We start from the raw sequence: 18,909 nt of genomic DNA, 5'->3' as shown, positions 1-18,909 counted from the left end.
TTTTGCTCTGGTTTGGGTTGGAAGGGATCTTAAAGATCATCTTCAAGGTGCCAGGGGCACCTCCCACTAGACCAGGTTGCTCCAGCCTGGCCTTGAACGCTTCCAGTCACCACCTGGATTCAAATTTCCTGACTCGAATTCCTGTTCTTGGATCCCTCAGGAGTTTGACTTTAAAAAAATACATGTTTTCCACCTTTCATTCCTCCCAGTAACAAGGCCAGTGTAAGTAAGGAGGTGTAAAGCAGATTTAACAATGTGGTGATTTAATAGCAGAGCTTCCCAAGATCTTTCTGCTCTAAAAGCATTTTTTACTGAACCCTCAAACACTTGTGCCCTTTGGAAAATAAACTTCTGGGGGGACCTCATTACATTTTAATCATTTATTTTTCTGAGGTTACCAGTGTGTTTCCTATGTGTGTTGTCTGATGATTGTTTTGCAATTCACACCCCAGAGTTACTGATATTTTTATTTTTAATTCCTTTGAGTACAACTTCTAGTTTTGAGTAGAGTCTCTTTACCTTGTCGTTTAAGCAGGCATTTTAAACTTATTTGTTTAACTCACTTTTACCATCTTTCAGGGGTTTTTTTCACAGTTCATATAACAACAAGCCTCTTATGTGATGCCTTTATGCAAGATACCATGAATCACTTTGCCCTCGTGTCTGCTCCTTTTAACAGGCTGCCTCATTTTTATGCTGTTTCCACTCAGTGAAGTTGAACTTCACTGTAATTTTTATTTATTTCTTTTGTTCTGCTTATGCAGGACACTGAATTTAAGCACTGTGTGGTCGCTCTTACAGAGCAATGCCCTGGTGGCAGTACATCCTGGGAGTAAATCAGGAGTAAATCCAGATTTGCTTCTCTTTTAGTGGGTTTGCAGGTCTAAGCTCCAAGTGTTGTGACATTTGCAAGGCCACTTGGAGTCTCTCATTACCACCTTTTCTGCCCTCCCAACCCTTTGGATTTCTCTCCTCATGTCACAGTCACTGTCACCCCCCTCAAGTGGTCAATAAACCAGCCTTAACACTGTGCCCTTCCCTGGGGACCCCTTGTCACTTGTGCACACATTGACCCTATTTTCTTCCTTTGATTTTACATTTTCTGTAACATAAAAGCCCTTTCTTCATCATTTTGGCCTCCTCTATTGTTCCTGTGTGATTTATTCCATAAATGAGCTCCCTTTTATCAAGGTTTCAGGCTGTGTGTCCCATTAGCATCTTCATTTAAAGCAGACTGTTAGCATGTGCACAGAGGCAAGTATATATTTAATTCTGTCTGATTGCCTATTTTCATGTGCCTTGATTAAAAGGGACATTCATTGGGATTGATTTTTGATGCTTTAACCTGAATTTTATCAAGTTCCAATCCAATAGCTCTTCAAGGATAAAGTCATGTTATGACTTCACCTCTAGACAATGAGTTTCAACCTTCAAAACCTTTCTCGCTTAATTTTTATTTAACTGGCAACAAACATGTTCCTTCCTGTGTCGGCTCCCACTCTTTGAAAAGGTTTCTTTATTCCTTAGGAACTTTTCATACTCTGTTTTCTTAACTAATGCACTTGCTCCGTTCCTGGCTTTGCCTTTGAGAAAATGCTTCCATAAAAGTGTTGATTTTTAGCCTGTTATCTCCATAGTTTGTGTCTTTCCTCCTACTGTCTCCTTGCAATTGGGAGCTCTGGCAACATCCCATTAGTGTATTGAACAATACCAGGAAACATCCTGGGGCCAAATGACATGGTCTGATCTCTATTAACTTTATTAACTTCCAAAACACCAAGTGGAAACCCTCCTTGACCCATTTAATTCCCAAACATGTCCAGGAATTGTTTGAAGGAGTGAGAGCAGGTCTAAGCCACACCATATTCTAATAAATTTGTATCCTAGATAGCTGTCTTCCAGTGCCTAAAAAACATTCCTTGGAGTTTTCTTAATTACCACTCTAAATATATGTTACGTGGACCAGGACCACAGGATTCTTCCCATTGGAGTCTTTCTGGATGTCCCTTTGTCCTCAGAAACACACCTACATGTTTACTTGCTGTCAAATTATGGTTTCATATCGAAAGAGAGTAGGTTTAGATTGGATATTAGGAAAAAATTCTTGGCTATGAGGGTGGTGAGGCCCTGGCACAGTTTGCCCAGAGAAGCTGTGGCTGTCCCATCCCTGGAAGCATCCAAGGCCAGGTTGGGCAGGTCTTGGAGCAACCTGGAACAGTGGAAGGTGTCCCTGCCCATGGCTGGGGGTTGGAACCTGATGATTTTTAAGGTCCCTTCCAACCCAAACCATTCTACGATTCTATGAAACCTCTCTGTTTCTCTCTGTCACCTGTAATCTCTGCCCCTAAAGACACATCCTTGGTCCATCCTTGCTTTATCCAAGGCATGGATATGATCCAGGGGGAGATCTTATTTATATGGTTCTTCACCCTTTCTCCAACACCTTACAAGGTGTCCCTTCCTCTTAAACTTGCCATAAAAACATCCCTCTCTCTACTCTGGTGGAGGGATTGCTTTATCACGTTGCTACAAACTCCATCATGTTCCTGTCACCCCAAGTCCTTCCTATCTGATCACCTTAATCCCAAAACCCAACGCTTCCCCCTAAGGACCACGAGTTGCCAATACCTTTTGCACCTACACAACCCCTGCTCTTGAGGCCAAAGCTGATGTTCTGTGCCACAATCCAAAGCCTCACTTTATTCCAGACTTGGCAAACCAAAGGAGCACTAGGACTGTGATATCAGCTGGAAAATCTGAGCTCCAGAATCAGAGGGGTTGGATTAAGGTGGTGGATTGAGGCCTCTCAATTTATGTGTCAGTCTTTAGGTGTGTGAGCTGACTTTTGAGATCCTTAGAAAAGGGATCATGTGCATGCACAGACTTGGCATGAGTCAGAGTCCTAAGCAGAGCTGAAAAGGGACACAAAAGCACAGAGGTGGAAGGGATCACCTGATTCCCTCAGTGGTTTGCAGGCAACCCTTCCACAGCTGCTTACACAGAACTGTTCTCAAGCTTTATCCCAAAACCAGCTGTATTTTTAGTACCCACTAATCTCACTGTAAGATTTCTTCAGGCATATTCTCCTCCTATCCAGAAACCTTCTCCTACCTTGCACACCAAATGCCCACTTTATTTTCACTCCCTCCTGGGCCAAGATTATCCACATCTTAAACAGCCTTTCTCTTTTGTAGGCATTTAATCCCTAAATCCACACAGAAAGTCCTACCTGTGACCACCTTTGCTTTCTAGATTCACACTAGCGAAGGTGTTCCTGTCCATGGTAGGGGGTTGGAAAAGGATGATCCTTAAGGTCCCTTCCAACCCAAGCCATTCTGTGATTCTGTGAGACCCCTGCCAGTCTCTTCTTGCCCAAATATCTCTCCTAGCCCTTCAGAAAGCCTCTCCTGCTCCATTTCTTCTTTTTGCAGAGCAGGAAGAAGAGTTGCAGTGTCTTACCCTGGTACCTCAGGCTAAAGAAACTCCACAACATTAACACCACCAAATATAAATCAAGCCATCAGGAGAAGACACCATGTCCATGTTCCCATCCAACAGAGATCCATCAGTCTGTCCAGCAATGCAGTGACCCTGTGCCTGCTCTGGAGTCCCTCCAGGGTTATGCCAATGGTCAATGTAACCCTGACCAGCTTTTCTGCTCCATTTGTGTCCACACTGTTGGAAAAACTGAGCCAACCTTCACACCAAGTATCCCAAGGGAGCAGCTGCAGGGGGGAGAGGCAGGCCAACCACTTCCCATCTCCTCTGTGAGAGATGTTTCATCTGCAAATAGGTTGTACATGACAGAGACAAGTCGCTATTTGAGATATTTGAAGATATGGTATAACACTGCTTGGCCTTAATTTTGGGCTTCAGCAAGCTATTGATTTTTTGATTCTTTATATTATGTTAATGATGTCCTGATCGTATCAGAGCAGAAATGTACTCCTGCAAAGCTCCAGAGTGCAATATTTAATAGATAGTGTTAGTATTAATTGATTTTGCTATAATTCATTCTATGCATCTTGTCACTCTTAAGGGTTTGGGGGTTTTATCAATGGTAAATTCCCTAAACATCCTGGCAGAATGAAAAAGTCAAAGCATTTACTTTTCCTCTTAGTTTTTAATTTGGGAATGGGGGTAGTGGGGAAGGCTGACCTCACCAACTCACCCCAATCAATAGCTGATTAAGTGCAACAGTAGCAGGACTGATGTGTTCCTGAACAGCTCAAGAGGCCATCAAATAATATTTTGTCAATTGGCCAGATGAGTTTATGCAATGGATCCTCTCTCCTTCTTTTCTCACCAACCTTTCCAGATCATAATTCCTACCCTGGAAGTGTCCAAGGCCAGGCAGGATGGGACTTGGACCAACCTGGTCTAGTGGAAGGTGTCTCTCCCAAGCAGGGGGATGGAATGAGATGTTCTTTAAGGTCCCTTTCAACCCAAACCATCCTAGGCTTCTATGATTCCATGATCCTATATCAGATAAAGCTGGGAGGGAATTCTCCAGGTCAGCTTTTTGCCTTTGGTCCTTGAGAGCAGAGGGAGGAACAGAGAGCAGAGACCCACTATTGCTCTAACAGTGCTGGTAAGAATTAACTCCCTACCACACAGAAAATCACTTTAATATCTAGGTATACTGGATATTAAATATATATCCAGAGCCATTTCTGAAAATAAATTTTATGAGGCAATAGCCTCAAGATGGAAAAAAATCATTCTGCTTTCTGGGTTACTCATACACTGAAAGTTATTTGTGACCTTGTTTGCAGGATTGGGGCTGGGTGAGAAAGAGGAGGGGATCAGGTTGATTTGCTCTCATCCACGTTTGCATTTTCTCTTCTCCCTGAGAAAAGCACAGAGCTAAAGCTCTTGGCAAGGATCCCAACATCATTCTCCTACCATTATTAACTGGCTGGCTCTTTAGAGGGGCTGGGTGGAAAAGGGCCAGGGCAGCCTGAAGAAAAGCCACCTCTGGCCCTGCCACATCTCAGTGGTGGCTCTGACAGAGATGCTCTGCTCTGATAACACCTTATCAGGCCAGGCAAGCTCTGAGAGATGAGGAACAGACAAAACAGGCCAGTGTTATCTGAACCGAAATCCTGCCCTTTTACCCTGCACAAAATAATTCAGTGCTCCTTGGCAGGGCTGGCTGGCATCCCTTCCAAACTGGGGTTGGGGGCAGTGTCTGGCTGCCTATTCCCAGCTCCTGGGGCCAAGGGAAAGGACAAATCAGGGGGTCTCCAGCTCCTGTGCTGCAGCTGAGAAAGTCTGCAGACAAAAACTTGCACCCCTTTGTGGTGGAGGCTTGGATCTGCAACAAGACAAAAGGAGTTTAGGGTTGTTGTGGTCATGACTCTACCTCAGCTCTGAGCCATGAGCCCCATTAATACAAGGGCCTCATTAATAACTGTTTTAAACTGAAAGAGGGTTGACTTAGATCAGATGTGAGAGAAGTGTTTACAATGAGGGTCATGAGGCACTGGCACAGGTTGCCCAGAGAGGTTGTGGATGGTCCAGCCCTGGAAACCTCCAAGGTCAGGTTGGATGTGGTTCTGAGCAACCTGCTCTGGTTGAAGGTGTCCCTGCTCCTTGCAGGGAGGCTGGATGAGATGACCTTTAAATGGTGACTTCCAACTCAAACTAGTCTATAATTCTCTGATTAATACAAGTGAGAGACTAAAGGAGCCTCTCTTCACCCCCTTTCCTTCTCCTTTCAGCTGCAGGCAAGGATCTGTTTCAAACACCAGAAGCATTTGGCCTCCTTTCTACTCCTGACAACAAGGAGAGAGGGAAGAGAGGATGCAACTGCACCCAGAGGACACCCACTTGTGAATTCTGGGTTCCCAAGGTCCCCAGGTGCTCAGCACTGCCAGGCACCAGCACCTCCTGGAGCACACTTTGGCTGGATTCTCCAAGCCACTCTCATTTTTAAATGAGATCTAAATGAGGTCCTGCCCTTTCTGCTCTACTTTTTCATGATAGCTCCAGCCTTCTGCCCTCCCACCAGACCCAGGAATCAAGCAAGGATGGAAAAAAAAGAGAGAAGGAACATCCCTAAGCCCCCCCCCCCTCCCAAAAAGTGCATTCAGCATCTGCACCAAGGTAACAAGGGAGAGAAGCCTTCCAGGCATGGGTAGTTAGATTGAGATTATTTTCTTAACATGTCTCAATTAAAATGTAGATCTCCTTTACAGCCTGGGGCAGAGGGGCAGGAGGCAGTGGGAATGAGATATGGGAGGGACAAGCAAGAAACAGGAGCCTTTGCTTCATTCCTGTCTGAATTAACCCTTGTGGGGCCACCTCTGCTCTAACACGAAGGGCACAGGGTGTTCATTGGGTCAAGCAAGGAACTGCACCATGTCTGCCAAGGCTCCTTCTGCTTTAACTAAACAAACCCAAAGCTTACTCAGCCACTGGTGAGATGAAATTATTATTTTCATGTTTTATATATGCTTTATATATATATATATATATATATATGTATATATATTTACTGTCTGGGAGCCTGCAGTCAGCACATCCAACTCCTTACAGGACTCCTGTAAGCCACTCATCATCCCAAGGGCTTTAAGGTTTAGGACCTCACATCCACCTGTGAGGTGAAAAACTGCTACTCCTCTCCTACAAACAAGGGGCTAAAACAAAGGCAAGTAAAGGATTGGAGTAATTTTAAGCTGGGCATTGTTTGATACGGTCATTTAGGTTTCATCAATAAATAGGTACTAAAAGAAACTGGCACTTCCAGAGGGCAATTCAGGGTTACAAGGAATGTGTTCAGGAAAAAGTGCCTCTCTTCACTCATCACTGAATCAAGAAACCTGGTAGTGGTTGAGATAGTGAGTGAGATAGAGCCCATCCTAAGTAACTTGTCCAAAATCATGCAAAGTATCTACAGCACAGCAGGGAAATTAATTCTGCTCTCTTTTACCTAAGGAAAATTCTATGCCCAGTGGATCATGCTGACATCCCTCTCTAAATGTATCAAGGGGTCCAGAACTTGTTTTCTCTGGTAAGAATCTGTCCCAGATCTTGTCTCTACAACAGAGTTTCAGTCCTTCAGCCTACTCCAATTCCCACTTCCTCACAACCTCTCAAATCCCTTTAACCAGGTTAGGCAGAATCATCCTCCACCTCCTCCACTCTGTCCCAGCAGACCCTTCAGCATTTCTCCTCCTCCTCAAAGTGTTTCTCTGCCCTCAACTTTCTCTTTAACAACCAACAAAAAGACCAATTAATTGCTGGTGCAGCTTCCTGGTTAGGGAAGCACATGGTGGAGGGAAATAATAAGAAACCTGCCCTTCCTTCCATTAGCAGGGGTTGGTGGATTATTACACGAGGGGCTGCCCTATGTCCTGCTGCCCACAAAGAAGCCAGGAGAAATTCACAGCCAACACATCTGTTCTTCACTGTTATTTCAGCCTCCTCTGTGGCAGGATGGCAAGAAAACAGGCTTTCTTTGAACATCCTGGTTTCTTGCATCCAGCTGTCTTAGCCACTCCAGTCTAGCTCTGGCTCCAGGGATGAGACTCTATTAAAAATGCACCCAATGCCCAATGGAAAAATTATTTTGGTCCAATCTATTTGGCATTAGAACAGGAGGGAAGAAATGTTGCCTCTCATCTTGCATAATGTTTTATTTGAATGTTGTGTAGTGCATGAGATCAGGTTGTTGTCTGGCTCCTGTAATTCATGGAACTGAAACATCTGTGTCTGCCTTGGTAGATGGTTCCTGCCATAAATTGATAGGACACTATTCAAAAGCTGTTGAAGGACATATGTGAAGTGGGAAATGATGGAAGACAAGTTGTTCAAGAAGACAGGACAATAACTTGCACAGATGCACTCACCAAAGAAAAGAAATAAGTTTATTTTTTGGAGGATTTTCCTTGCTTATGCTACGAGCACGGTCTCTTCCTCCTAACCCCAACAACAAAGCCCCATCAGCAGGATGAGATAATCAGCTTCAAGCTCAGAAGCTCCTGTGAACTCTCACAACCTGCCTCCAGGACCACAGTACAGCTGGGAAGGGAGATGGAATCATAGAATCACTGAAAAAAAATCAGAGAATGTCCTGAGCTGGAAGGGACCCACAAAGATCACTGAGTCCAGCTCCTGGCCCAGTACAGGACAACCCCGAAAATCCCACTATATGCCTGAGACCATTGTCCAAATGCTTCTTCAACTCATGGCTTGGGGCCATGGCTTTCCTGGGAAGCCTGTTTTAAAAATACCCAATTCTTGTATCCAAATGTACCTAAAAATTAAAAAAAACCCAACAAAACAAACCAAAACTCCCTGGTACAGAAGCCACATGGAAAAGGATCTGCAGCTCTGCTGGGGGATGGAGTGCAGAGGGATGTGGGAGCAATAGGGGGTGGAGACAGAGGTGTTGGTGGCACATGGGAAGACTTATTGGCAGGTCACTGAATGTGGGAGTGTGGAACAGAAGATATTGGGAGGATATTATTCCCTGTGAGGGTGGTGAGGCCCTGGCACAGGTTGCCTAGAGAAGCTGTGGCTGCCCCTGGATCCCTGGAAGTGTCCAAGGCCAGGTTGGATGGGGCTTGGAGCACCTGGTCTAGTAGAAAGTGTCCCTGTCCATGGCAGGGACTTGGAAGTAGATGATCCTTAAGGTCCTTTCCAATCCAAGACATTCTATGATTTTATGACCCTGTGATGGCCTGTGTTTCTGGGTAGGAGTGAGTGTGTGTGTGTGTGTGTGTGTGTGTGTGTGTGCAGATCCATGGACAAACTGAGTTTGGATAAAGAGAAACTTAAAAGCTTTGCTGTGCTTCTCTTTTGGAGGAATCTTTTCCTGATCCTCCTGCCCTCCCCTCCCTTCTGAGACCTGTCACAGGTGGAGGATGAGGAAATGTCACAGGAGCAGCAGTGGAAGGGGAAGGCTGATGTTCCCCCACCCCGGAGAGAGCTTGTTTTCGGTGCCATTTTCCCTCACTGGCAGATCATTGACTGGAGAGGAGCATCTGACAGCAAAGCAGAGCAATTCCCTCCAAACAGCCCAGAAACTGAGGCAGTTTCCTGAACCATCCACCTCTCATCACTCTCAGTGAGTGGCACAACCTTGCAGTAAAGCCCAGCCTTGCTTTAATGCAAATTAGGACTCTGGAAGACCTTAACATTCACAGAAGGAGTAAGACTGGTCAGGTTGCAAAACCTGTAGAATATTGTCCTTTCTGAGAATCTGTGGGGGCAGGACATCCCAAACTGGGATTAGGCTCTATTTTTCTGCCAACCTACAGAAGTCTAAAGTCACTTGGCATCTCCTCAGGCCCCCAGCTGGTCCTTATCCTCCAGCGAAACGGGTCTCCAGCAGACTCTGTGTCCTATTTGTCAGCCCCAGGAGAACATTTCAGGCACCCCAGGTGCTCCAGTTGCAGCAGACAGCAGAGATGGGCAACAGAATTGAGCTCCTTGTATAAATAAAACCACCCATATTTCAAAATCTCCTCATGTTCTCCATACATCTGTGTTTAGGCACCTGAATCAAGGCCTTATGTTGCTACTCCGTATCTAAATCTCTTTGCTGGCTCTGTCAACATCAATTTTAAAACCTCGGTCAGGGTACACCTCTTCCCTATAACTTTGCTTCTCAGCTCCAGTGCACATCTGACAAGCCTTTTAAGCTGACCAGGGTGGTCATACAGCTTTCCCCTGCCCCCTTTCCCTCCCTAGATATCTGCTGTGGGATATTTAGATGTGACACCCACTGATGTGCAGTGTCCCAGAGCAAATGCCATGCTGAGGTGGCACAGACGTGTTCCCTGTCAGGGAACCGGCACACAGGAGATCCTCTAAAAGCCTCTCAGGTACCACTGAGTACCTTTATCCCTCTCTCACTGCCTGTCCAAGCACATGAGACACCTCCCAGCCCATGGCAGGTTGTGTTCTGTGCTTCACGTCACAGAAGAAGAAGAAACCCCAGAGATCTTTCTCTGCAAAGGCTGAACTTTCTGCAGCGCTAAACCTTGAGCTGCCAATGTTTCTTTGATGAGGACAAATCCCAAGTAGGACACCTCACTCACAGGGCTGCATCAGGGTTCTGCTGGAACCCACTGCACAAACTAATTATCTTCCCTCCCCCCCTTCCCTGCTGCCCTCTAGCAAAATGAGCTAATCAAGGAAGGAGGTTGCTATGAAAACACATTTACCACACGCTTGCCTCATGTGGCCCACAGTGCCCAGTGCTGTCCCAGAGTCGCCTCAGGCAGGTACAGCCACAGAGATAATCAACCTGTGAAGGGCAGAGCTCTGCCCTGCACTGCTCTGCAGACCAGAGCTGGAAAAGTGCTCCCAAAAGGGACACCATGGCATTTAAGGAATGTAAGGACATCAGCGGTGCCGGACACAGCGATGGGTCAGCTTTCCAGGACTAGTGGTGGGATGTTCTGCTCTGAGGTACAGGGCTGGTTCAGAGAGGTTTATTCAGTGTCATCACCCATCTGGAGTGAAATGGGATTCCCAGGAGCCTCCTTTATCACTGTCAACAGCCCTGCTCTCAGTCCCAAGAATTCCCTCCTCCTCTCTGGACTAAGAGCCCCGATCCCATTTCAAAAGGCCATTGCAGAGCTGTCACATTTGGGGCCAGTTCCTCTGCCCCAAAGGGGAGGCAGTGCCAAGGTGTGAAATGATGGGCACTTTAGCTCTACCTCAGCAGATAGATTAAAGATAATCTGGGCTCAGTGCAGAAAGGGCTGATGTCCCTCCAGGGAGCCCCCCTGCTGTGCTTCCCTCTGTTCAGAGCCCCAAAGGCCATCTCCAGTTTCAATAACTACCTGAGAAAAGTGGGAATCACTCCCTGCCAAGGCCAGCTGAGGGAAGGTGACTCCACTTTTCCTCACTATCAGATGGAAGGGATTCCCAGGCCAGCACTGTTTGGAGACAAGACATCCTGACAGCTGGTTCTCTCCTACCTCTGCCACCATCCATGGGCAGCACTAACGCTGACAAACAACTGACCCAAACCAAATCCAAGACTTCAGATTTCCTGCAGTCACTTTCCCTCGCAGCATTTCTGTTTTCCTCCCCATCATGTAACTGGAAATCTCCTGCTGCAATGAGAAACAACCCAGATCCCTCAGACACACTGAGGGGATGTTGAACTTAGCAACTGAAGTAGGTCTGAGCCTCCCTTCTGGTGGGGAAACACAGCCCAGCTGACTAAGGATTTCCAAGGAAATGCAGGGTTTGAGCTGGAAGCCATTTGTTCTTCACGTGGCTGATCCATCTTTAGGAAGATTAGGAGGCAATTATCATGTGCCTTTGGCATGTAGAGGGTCTCCCAGGTATCTGAAGGCACCAAGAGCTGATCCATAGCAAGAAAATGTGAAGGCAGAAAAGAATACAGAAAGATTTTTCTGAAAAAAAAAATTATCCCAGCCATGATTTTGAGACCCAGAGGGTGGCTGGGCACTGGAACAGGCTCCCCAGGGAAGTGGTGATGGCACCAAGCCTGAGAGAGCTCAACAAGTGTTTGAACAACGCCCTGAGGCACATACTGGGATTTTTGGGGCTGTCTTGTGCAGGGCCAGGAGCTGGACTCGATGATCCTTGTGGGTCCCTTCCAGTTCAGGATATTCTGTGATTCTCTGGCTTATTCATCATGTCATACAAATGCAAAACACCTGCAAATTGCTGCCTTACTGGAGGGACTCCAGTTTGCACCTTTGGACAAACCAACATGGGCAGTACAAAGGGAAGCTGAGGGTTTACAGGATCAGAAGCAAGAGTCACTAAATCACACTTTTCTCACTGTTAGAGCTCAGAGTGGCACAGGACTGGGTGTGATATTCCAACCTTCTGCCCTGCTGGGTCCCTGAAGCCTGACCTATACAGCCTTTCCCAGTGCCCCTTCCCCACACAGCACTGGAGGAAATCACTGGGAAGGAAAAAAAATGAGGTGAAGGGGAAAAGAAAGAAAGAAAAAAAACCCCTCAGCCTGAAAGACAGTCACAGGCTTTTAGACAGCAGAAAGTCAAGCAAGAAAAAGACCCTTCAAATAAAGGTCTTATTGCAGCATCTGTGGGCAGCTTGGGTTACCTGAGACTCTCTAGTGATTCAGAAGACTTTGACCAAGAAAGTTAAAGCCAGGGGCAATCAATGAGCCTCTGCAAGCAGCATCCTATCGGGTTTCCTGCTGAGACCAGACAGTGGGAGCTGCACTTTGGAACTTTTCCCTTTTTTTTTATTCCTGGTCTGGCAATGAGTCTGAGTATGGATAACAAACCTCCCTCCCCCTCCGCACTAATCCCTCACTCCCTAGAAAACAACTTGTTTAAGTGCCTTTTTTCCCTCCCTATCATGTTATAAAGGAGAATTGTAATTTCTGGGTGTACGAGTATCCTGTGGCTACAAGGCAGGTGGGAAGGGGGTGGAGAGCAGGAGGATGTGGAGGGTCACTTCCCAGACACTGAGGTAGGTGTCTGCTGCCAGAGGATGGCATAAACCCCTTCTGAACAGGGCTACCCTTTTGTGGGGAATCAGAAAAACTCCCCTATAGCTTCTGAAGTGTCTCTTAAACACCATCAAGGTCAGCTCAGCCCGAGGAATTGTGTGTAGGAGATTTTGGTCATCCCTGGACTAACCCAGAGCCAAAGGGATCCAGGAAGGTGACTGGTATGGCCCATATCTAAGACTCTTGTATCATTGCTGGGGTGAGGATGCCCAGAGGAGGCCACTGCATCCTGTTCCCATGGTTCAGGGGTAGGGGAGTGCTGCTGGCACTTCCTCTGGAACTGGGATGCAAAGCCAACCTTGGTGAGGTTCTTGGGTGCCAGAAGGACACCCAAAGGACATGAGCAGCTCCTCAGAGATGAGCAGAGGAGTGTAGAGAGCAGAGCAAACTCCTGGCTCCAATAACTCTGCAGTAGGACAGACTGGAGATGCTCAAACAAACCCTCTTCCCTCTGCAGCAAATGTCAGTTCCTCCTAAACCAACAGGGCTTGTTGACGTCCTGCTTTGCTCAGTCTCCAGAGCTGATAAAGGCTTCTGGGGAAGAAAGAAATCACAGATGCCCAAATGTTCCTTTTTAATGAAGAAAAAAAAAAAAAAGTAATGCTTCATTTCAGAATGACTTTTTATTTTGAAATCTGAAGCAATTTACTAAAAACTCAAATCAAACCCCAAAAATGAGAACTTCCGAAATCTAAATGAATCATTCTCCAATTACTAAGTGAAATCAGTGCCTCCCAAACAGCTTTCAGGAACATTTCTTATTAAAAATATAATTGGCCACTACGAACCAGGGGAATTAAAAAAAAGAAGTTTTGAAATATCACAAGTTCTCCCAGAAAATGAGACTGTTTTCCTCTCTGATTGCAATTAATGACCTGCCAGCCAAGGAGTCTCCAGACCAGCAAGGGCAGATTCCAGAGCAGAAGGAGGCTGGTGCCTGGGGGTGCATCCTCCCTTAAGGACAGCTTGAGTATGTTCAGTTGTTCCTCTCAGAATTAAATGGACTCTGCAAAAGGATGGAATGAGGCAGCACAGCCAAAATCTACGAGTGGCACTAACACAAAAGAACCTGGGACAGGTCCCTTCTGCACCCAGCAAGGTCAGTGTATTTCCTGCAATAAAATGCTGCCTGTCTCTAAGTGATAAATAAAATGATGCTGCTCTTCTGCCCCAGATTTCCACTCTGCTGGCAGATGGGGGGTTAAACACAAGCAGAGACACCATTCAGGGCTGAAAACCTTCGTGGTGACCACGTGCACTTGGAGCAGTGCATGTGCACGGAATAACAGAGTGGTTTGGGTTGGAAAGGACCTTAAAGATCATCCAATTCCACCCCCTGCCATGGGCAGGGACACTTTCCACTGGACCAGGCTGCTCCAACCTGGCCCTGGACACTTCCAGGAATGGAATATCCACAATTTCTCTGGGCAACCTGTGCCAGCGTCTCACCACCCTCACAGAAAAGAATTTCTTCCTAATATCCCATCTAGACCTACCCAGGACTCATTCAGCTGCTGAAGGGTTTATCCCTCCTCTCAGGGTAAAGACCCTGAGCTATTGCTGCCCCTCTGCACCTGAGTGGGAAAGGAGGAAGAGGAGGGTGTAGTCTGCACATGGATGGAGGCAGAAGCAACTTGCCAGGGGGGTTCTCAGGCATGGTCAGATACTGGATAGCATCTTTGAATAGTGCTGCTGATCTGACTTATAAGCTGCTGAATTCAGTCCAGGCTTGCAGAAAACTTTTCCCTGCTCTCATCCCCCTCTGCAGCCCCTGTTGGGGCTGGTGACATTGCTGCGACCTTGCAGCCAAGGCACCTCGGTGCCATCTTTCGGCTCTGGTTCCTCCCCCCTGCTCCCAGCCCAGCCCAGCCCAGCCCTTTGCCCTCCCCGGGAGGCCCCTGCAGCAGCCGAGCGCCACATTTTCAATTTACACCAACTAAATGATTCATCGCCGCCTAAAGAGCCCTGAGCAGAGCCCGGGAGGGGAGCGGAGCTGCGGTGGGGAGAGGGAGAGGGGAGGGACAAGATCGGGGCGAAGATACGGAGATGAAAAGCTCCGGTGACCTGCTCTCTCTGTATCGGCTCTTCTCTTCTCGGGGCAGCAGCCGATCAATCCTCCCCCCTCCCCTCTCCTGTCTGTGGGTCTGTCTGTCTCCTTCTCTCTCAGCGGACTCGAGTTTCCCGGTGTAAGGTTAGGACAGCAGAGCTGTGGAAATCGATTCCCGAGCCCTGGCACAACGCCCTCCCCGCACACACAGCCCCGCTCGGCCGGGAGAGGAGGGATGGGGAGCCTTCCCCGGGCATCCCAGACCTCTCAGGTGGAGGGAGCTTGGAAATGGGGGTCTGGGAAAGGCGGCTGCCTCACCCCTGAAGCAAAAATCCCAAAATAAGAGAGACGGGTGTGGGAGAAACAAAAAAAAAAAAAAAAAAAAAATAGAAGCAGATTTCCCCTGTCTCCCAGTCCACACTGTTCCTCCTGATGGTTTATACTGGAGGGAAAAGATGAGTGAACAGCATGGCTTTGCTCACAGTCTGGTTCCCAGTCCTTCTCTACCCCAAGTCTTCACTAAAAACTTAAATAAAACCCCAAAACAAGAACTTCTGAAATCTAAACGAATCATTTTCCAATTACTAAATGGGTTCCCCCAGCCCAACTGAATTCTTGCTGGAGGAAGGTTTATACTGGAGGATGGTTTATACTGGAGGGAAAAGATGAGTGAACAGCATGGCTTTGCACACAGTCTGGTTCTCAGTCCTTCTCTACCCCAAGTCTTCACTAAAAACTGAAATAAAACCCCAAAACGAGAGCTTCCGAAATCTAAATGAATCATTCTCCAATTAATAAATGGGTTTCCCCAGCCCAACTGGGTTTTTGCTGGAGGAAGGTTTATACTGGAGGATGGTTTATAGTGGAGAAAGAAGATGAGTGAACACATGGCTTTGCCCACAATCTGGTTCCCAGTCCTTCTCTACTCCAAGTCTTTACTAAATACTGAAATAAAACCCCAAAAGGAGAGCTTCTGAAATCTAAATGAATCATTCTCCAATTAACAAATGGGTTCCTACAACCCAGCTGCCTCCTCCATCCCTTCCACAAGTTCCCACATCAGCCTGGCTGGATTCAGCCATGTACTGGAAATCCCCTGGGATTCCTGACTGGGAGGGAAGAAGAAAGGGTTAGCAGTCAGGAGGGGAAATGTTTCTCCATGGATCCTCGTGCAGGAGTCATTGGTGACACATCCCAGTTGAGAAAAAGTCTATTAAACAATCTTTAGATGTTCTGATATTCAAAAAATTGTAATTTACCCTGAATATACTGTGCAGCCAAAACTTATTGAATTTGGTGTAATTGTCTTCTTGACTCTCAGAGCTACCTGAAAGGATGAAGAAAATGAGACCCAGAAACCCTGAGGCACCTGAGGCTGGGCTAAAAGCCCCTTCCAAACTAGGATTAAAAATCAGATTTCTTAACTGCAATGGCAACTAGAGCGAAGGAAAAGACTGAGGTGGGATTTGATAACATTTGCCTTCAAACTGCTTCAAAAAACCCCACAGGGAATTAATCTCAGTGACCCTCCTGAAATGCACATAAATAGAAGGTGTTTCTCTTTTTCAGATAAGGAAACAGAGGTTAAGTAGCCAGAGGGAGGAGGGCACAGGGATGAACCATCAGCCAGGTCCACACTGTGAGGCCCTGAAGGATTGAGTCTATAAGGTGTGGGTTTTTTTTTATTTTCACCAAGTCAATGCTGCCAATCCCACTCATCACCAGCCATTTAATTTTTAATACTCTTTCACAGTGAGCTGCTGCACACCCTGCAGTTCTCTCTGCCCCTTTTCTCTCCTTTTGGGGATTTATTGCTGGAGGTATTGATTGCTCCCTGCCACTGACCCTGGATGGAAGGAGATGAAATATCCAGCATTGCTGTGGTACAATCAATGGCCAAATTCACCCTTTCCTATGCTGCTTGTCCTCCACTGAGGGCAAAATACATGGGGTTCTGCAGGAAGGATGCAGGGTAAGATGGGATGGAGACATCCTACAGAGTTGTACATGGAATGGAAATACCCTCAGGTCAGCAGCATGAAAGTTTTATGGGCTCATACTGACCAGGCCACAACTCAGGATTGGTTTGCCAAGGATCCCTTGGATGATTCCAGAGCATGAGTCACGTTTTTGGACATGTTTTGGGATGTATCCCCTAAGATCTGATCTGAAATTAAACAGACTGCCATGGTTTTGGGTGAGGGTCACACAAGCTGACGAGGATTAACAGAAGGTTGCAATATGGCACAAGTTTGTTCCCTTCTGCTCTAGAAAGGAGAGAGCAAGAGCATCACTTCAACTGGGATAACTGCGTCTTCCAGGAGTGTTTGCGATACAACAGGAAGAACTTGGAGGGGAACTTAGCAGGAGAAGACAGACACACTGCAACAGCAGTGTCCATCAGAAAAACCCTCCAAGGCTGCCAAGGACACTGTGAGACTTGGAGTGACAGCCCCCTGCAGAGCTACGCTCAGCTGGAGACATCTGGGCGGACAGATCCAATGCACTTTGCAGCCACTGTCTCTGCTGAGAGGTTCTTGGCAGATGAGACCACCCTGCCACTCATAGCCAGGAGCTCAGCCAACCTGACACCTCCCTCTCCACGGCTCTGCCAGAGGCCTCTCTGCAGGAGGAGAGCACTGGCAGGGAAAGGCTGAAGAGAGGAAACTTCAAGATCAATAACATCGTTAAAAATCCTAAAGAAAACAAAGCCAGCGAGCCAATATCCCAGTCCTGAGGACACCTGGCTCCAGTGCTGCTTGAGAGGAGCATGAGCCAGTACGACACAATAGTGAAATGAGGTCCCTTCTATAAAGAAGCCCAAGAATATGTACACAGACACATTTTCTCCTCATCCTGTCCAGCTAAACCAAATGAGCAGTTTGACCCCTTTGTGCTCATTTGGCCCAGCTGAGTTGGCCCACACAGGACAAACACCCAACTTCAGGGCCAACACTTTCCCACAGCAAACATGCAAACCACAAGGTCCCCTTGAAAATTAACTAAGAGTGGAGCCCATGATGCTTACAGGGATCTGATTCCTCTCTAAGAGCACTGGAGATCATGACAAATCCAAAAGGGGAGAGGTTCAGGTCAGCAGTGGAAAGCTGGAGGTGCTGAGACAAGGGCACCCAGTCAAAGTCAAATTGCCTTAAGGAATGGAAACAAGGTAAATGTTGAAGGGCTGCTGGAGGGTTTGATTCAGGGTGGACAGGTGCTTTCCTGGTGCAGTCAGCACACCATGGATCACGTGATGGAGGAGGTCTGTTCAGTCTCTACCACCCTGTTTTCCCCTTGCCTTTCAAAAAAATCCTTCCCAGTTAAACCAAGCCCTCCCCAGAAAGTCCCAGAGACCTTGCTGGAGGTACCTGGGGGACTCCTCGGCTCACCTGGCTCAGGTGAGGCATCATTTTTTATCTCTACCCTGTGTTACCACAGGCACTGAGGGGAGATGGTCGGTGGAAAAGCAGGGCTGGGCTGGTGACCAGCACCAACAGGTACTTACGTGTTGTGAAGGACACACCATCCACAGTGAGGGTCTCCTGAGCCCAAGCACTCGCTGCAGGTCTCGTACTGGCTGCACGACTCCACGGGCACCCGGGTGAGCTGCAGGAGGAAAAGGGACAACCTGTCAGGCTTTTCACAGCCCATAATGACTTGATGGAGGTGCAACCCTCCCTGTCCTCTTCCCCTGGTGCCTGTCCTCCCAGAGGGACACCTATGAGGGGCACCTATGCAGAGCTCGGCAGGCCTGGGGGATGTGGATGCAGTTTGCTCCAGAGCTCAGCCTGGTGCAATCCCTGTCCAGACCATCACATCCCCTCTGGCCTTCCCCTCTTCCCTGTGGCCTTCCACCCTTCATTGCCAGATGACCTCACTTGCACAGTTTCCCAGGGAATCAGCACATCAGGCAGGCTGTGGGGACCTTGTACCTTGGGACAACTAAGCAAGGTGTGATCTTCTGCAGCAAGTTCAGCTCACTGGATCTCAGTGCTCTCTCCCTCTTTGGTTGTGGGTCCTGTTGCTTTCTGGATTCCTGTGAGAACTGAGGTCTTATGTTGTCTTTACCTCCCTCCCATGACCTCCTGCACCACCAGTCTCCACTGCCACCACCACTCCTGGTCCCAGGAGAGCATTAGCTCCACTCTCCATTGCCTGTGCATCTTCCCAACCATCAGTTCTCCCGGTCCTGGAGAGGTTGCTCCCAGCAGGAAAAGGACCAAGCCTACCAGGCTGGCTATTTCCTTGCTGTCACCCTGCCTTTGCAGCTCAAAAGGCATCAGATGTGGACCTGAAACACCCATCTACTGCCAAAACGCTGCATTTTATTATCTATTTTTCTTTCATTTTTCCTTTTTAATTAAAGTATTTCAGTGAGAGATTT

At 47.3% G+C, this 18,909-nt stretch overlaps 1 protein-coding gene across 4 annotated transcripts in view; it reads right to left on the bottom strand.

Moving 5' to 3' along the window:
- PLXNA4 (plexin A4) overlaps positions 1 to 18,909 on the bottom strand; it is a 450,677-nt gene that overhangs the window by 139,643 nt on the left and 292,125 nt on the right. For all 4 annotated transcript variants that reach the window (XM_027665966.1, XM_027665967.1, XM_027665969.1 and 1 more), the window contains one exon: positions 18,031 to 18,131. In XM_027665966.1, the coding sequence (XP_027521767.1) occupies positions 18,031 to 18,131 (101 nt within the window). The remainder of the gene's footprint in view (positions 1 to 18,030; positions 18,132 to 18,909) is intronic.

The sequence above is a fragment of the Corapipo altera genome, unplaced genomic scaffold (genome assembly GCF_003945725.1).
Source record: "Corapipo altera isolate COAL_440 unplaced genomic scaffold, ASM394572v1 178, whole genome shotgun sequence".
NCBI lineage: Eukaryota > Metazoa > Chordata > Aves > Passeriformes > Pipridae > Corapipo > Corapipo altera.
This window is presented reverse-complemented; position numbering and strand designations above follow the sequence as displayed.